Source organism: Olea europaea, chromosome 7 (assembly GCF_002742605.1).
Source record: "Olea europaea var. sylvestris chromosome 7, O_europaea_v1, whole genome shotgun sequence".
Taxonomy (NCBI): domain Eukaryota; kingdom Viridiplantae; phylum Streptophyta; class Magnoliopsida; order Lamiales; family Oleaceae; genus Olea; species Olea europaea.
The window spans coordinates 23,236,623-23,240,237 of record NC_036243.1 but is presented as its reverse complement, the minus strand read 5'-3'; the positions used below and the strand labels follow the sequence as shown (position 1 = coordinate 23,240,237).

Below are 3,615 nucleotides of genomic sequence, written 5' to 3'. Positions count from 1 at the left end.
ATAAATGAAATATATAATTAAATCTGGACTTATTAAAACTATGAACATATTAAATTTAAATTATAGGCACGTCGATCATCTAGGGAGTTCAAGGCACATTCCACTATAAAAGAAAAAAAAAATTAATGAACCACGACAAAGATAATTATAATGATTAAGCTGTAAATGTAGCATCAATGCGATTAATCTAGAAGACATGATATTCACAAGAAATGGAGAGTGGCGTTGCGAAATTCTATCCCTTAAAATAAATTTCGTCCTTGAAATTAAAACATATGAAATAAATGTGGGTACTTGGAGGTTATCGTGTCATCATGCTCCTATTATTACCTCTTCTGCTAAATAGTTTATCCAAAATAAGCTAATTAGAGTTATACTCTAAATTCTGAGCTATTGTCTTCTCTATCTAAGATTTTGATTACTCACAACCTAAGTGTCCCAAGATATTAACATAAAGTTACATAAACGATTAAATATATTAAACAAGACTGTGTACCATATGCAATTTTAACATGAACAAAACGCACCAAATAATTCTAAATTTATCATCGGAATAAAAATTTTAGCACAGGACAATCAAATAATTTATTTATTTGCTTATTTATAAAACTTTCACAACAAGTTAGTACACCACAATAAAATATTTCGTAATATTTTTCATACGCGGTCTTTTATGAATTTTTTATTATCAAAAAATATTTTTATCTATGTTATGGACCACACATATTTCTTATTCAAAATATATACATTATTTAAGTAAGCAGCACGAAAATAGAAACAGCCTTTTGTAACGTTTAAAAAAGTTGCCATAGAGTTTTTGCAACGTTCGGACGTAAATTGCAAATCTCAACGTTATTGTAGAGTAGAAGAATACAACAACATTTTTTCATTATTGCAAATAATCTTTTGAAATATTTTTTGACTGTTGTCAATAACCATTTCGCAAAGTTTTTTGAATATTACTAATAATTTTTTTCAACATTTATTGATTGTTGCCAAATCAAGGAGGATATTTCTAGCCCTCTCTATTCTAAGGCAATGGATTCAAGTTATCGATTTCTATCACACTCAATTATTGATCCATTGTTGTATGCCCTACTTCTTAGTGATTTTTTTCCTACTTGCACCTATCGTACTTCCTTTGACTACTTCATAAAGAATCTCTATGTACTGACATGTAATCCTAAGTTCAATATGATTTATTTTCTATTAGAATGTACATTAGGTTCCTTATTGTAGGCTATAAATTATGTTCTTGAGATTTAGATTAAAGAAAAAGGAATACTAACAAAATAAGTTCGAAAGTTTATTTAGAAATGGTTTTGTACATGTTAGGCTAGAATCGGAATAAAACAAGCTGTAAAATAAAGAAATTTATATCCACCTTATAAAAATATTGTTACAATATATAATATGTCTCTCACCATACCCTAATTGCAAATAACATAATAAACCCAGCATACGTAGTCGGTGCCTAGTATCCGTTACATATTATAATGTTTATGTTCTAACTCATATAACAACGAACTTATTCTTGATCAAGACTTCAATATTAATTAGTTAGGGAGATAAGCTTGCATCTGATTAAGAATTTGTTCGAAATTATCACCAGGTTTCTGTACTGGATGTGTGTGCATTCCTTCATAAGTTGTCACAACAATGCTTTTGTCTTTGGATTGTCGTTGTACTTGCTTCTTAACATTGCATCCCTCGTAAGTACATCTATAATAGCTTCTGCAAGGAACAACATACAATTGAATAAATGAGTATGCTTACTCTTTTAGCACTGATTAATTGTATCATCTAAGTGACAATAACAAACAGAATGTCAAAACTAAGTTTTAGTTTATACATGTTTGGAGGATTGCAGGCCAAATTCACTAGTAATCACGGGTCGTGTAAAGTTGTTAGATAGATACTAGATTAGTGAATAATTAAGTTTTAAGAGGATTCTGCAATGCACCCTTTCGTATAGTGTTTTGAGATTTTAGAGTTCTATTGACTTTTTTGGAAAGAATTCTATAGGATTTAACCATCACATGTAAAAGATAAGTTTTCGTAGATAGAACATACGTATTTATTTCAATTTATTGTTCAACACATTGTACACACAGTTTAGTCTTCTTTCTCCATTAATTTTGTGCCTTGATAATGTTTTTAAGGTGTATTATACCTATGTAACATGATTTCAATGCAAAATTTCCATAAATCAACTGAAAATTCTAATCAATTTGAGTGTTTCAAACATGTTCATGATATTGAAATTAGGTATACATCTATGGGTAAAGACGACAAGAAAATTTCACTGATAATTGAAATGTAAGAATATGAAACAATAGTAAATACTCAAAACACTCCAAAACTTGCATTGTTCAAGTACGAGAAAACTTCGAAGTCTCAAATATCACTCAAATTGTGATTGATAAACACAAAACAAAAAGTTCTGTTTATTTGAGCGCAAAGAGGATATTTTTAGTTTCTATTCAACGTGGAATTCAAACAAATTCTACAACATCAAGCAGAGACAACTCTCCTCTTACATATGAGAAAGGAAGATCCATTCCATGCGGTGTTATGTCAAAGCCACAATTAACATCAAGAACGATGTGGGATTTCGAAGTCTCAACTATCACTAAAATTGGGATTTTTTGAAGAAGAAAATTTGTACGCATATTAATAGAAATAGGAATGTTAGATTAGTCAAGATCAAAAAATTTCGTTTGAAAAACTTAATTAAGATATAAGTATATAAATACCTTGGAGATTTATTGTTCTTGACTACTTTCTGACCATATTTTCTCCAGCAATACCCATCGTCAAGTATATCCACTTGACTTCTTGTTTGAAACGCAAATCTGGGCGTTCTATTTTTCTTCTCACCAGTTTTCTTTCCAGATTGCTTCACCTCATTTTGATCTATCTGTATAAATTTCTTCTTTTGTGGAACTTCTGTTACTTGTGCTATAGGGAAACGGATTTCCTGGTTTGACGGATTTTCTATGTTTGTATAAAGAGTAAAAGGGAATGGAGTCATAGATGAACCAAGGAACAGTGTTGCATGATTCTCCATTAATATAAGAGATTTGATAAATAAGAGAGAAAGAAATGAGTATATATGATGACAAATATGGAACTAGGTATCTAGCCAACAGTATGCTTGACACGAGATGTTAAACAAGCATGTAAAATAAAGGAGGAAAAAAGGGTTACGGCTTCATCATTAAGATGAAAATTTTCAATAAAAGTAGATTAGTAGTGTTTAGGTAATAATTTCTTTAGGAGATTAACAACCCAAATGGTAAAATTTGAATGCATTGACTAATAATAGTGCTTTAAATCACTTTTAGTCACACTTATACGTAACATTTAAAGTTTCACTATCATTAGTCCACTTCATTGAAAATTTTCATCTTAATAATGAAGCCGCCACCCCTCATTTCCTCTATTTTTTCTTATATGCGTTTGGACAAGCCTTTACAATTATAATTGTAAAATATAAGAAAGATGCAAATTGTCCCATGATTGTTTCCCATTTTTTTCCCATTAAAATAAAAAATATGATCGTTATTCATTACATCAAGCCACCAAATTTGAATTTGTATCTCTTGTGTGGAG

General features: G+C 29.9%; 1 protein-coding gene across 1 annotated transcript; it reads right to left on the bottom strand.

Moving 5' to 3' along the window:
* Positions 1-1,357: 1,357 nt before the first annotated feature.
* Positions 1,358-3,156, bottom strand: LOC111397482 (probable WRKY transcription factor 75). The gene is made up of 2 exons (XM_023024433.1): positions 2,757-3,156; positions 1,358-1,734 (listed from the first exon to the last, which is right to left on the bottom strand). The coding sequence occupies exons 1-2, from the start codon at positions 3,068-3,070 to the stop codon at positions 1,557-1,559; spliced, it is 492 nt and encodes a 163-aa protein (XP_022880201.1). The 5' UTR covers positions 3,071-3,156; the 3' UTR covers positions 1,358-1,556.
* Positions 3,157-3,615: the final 459 nt, after the last annotated feature.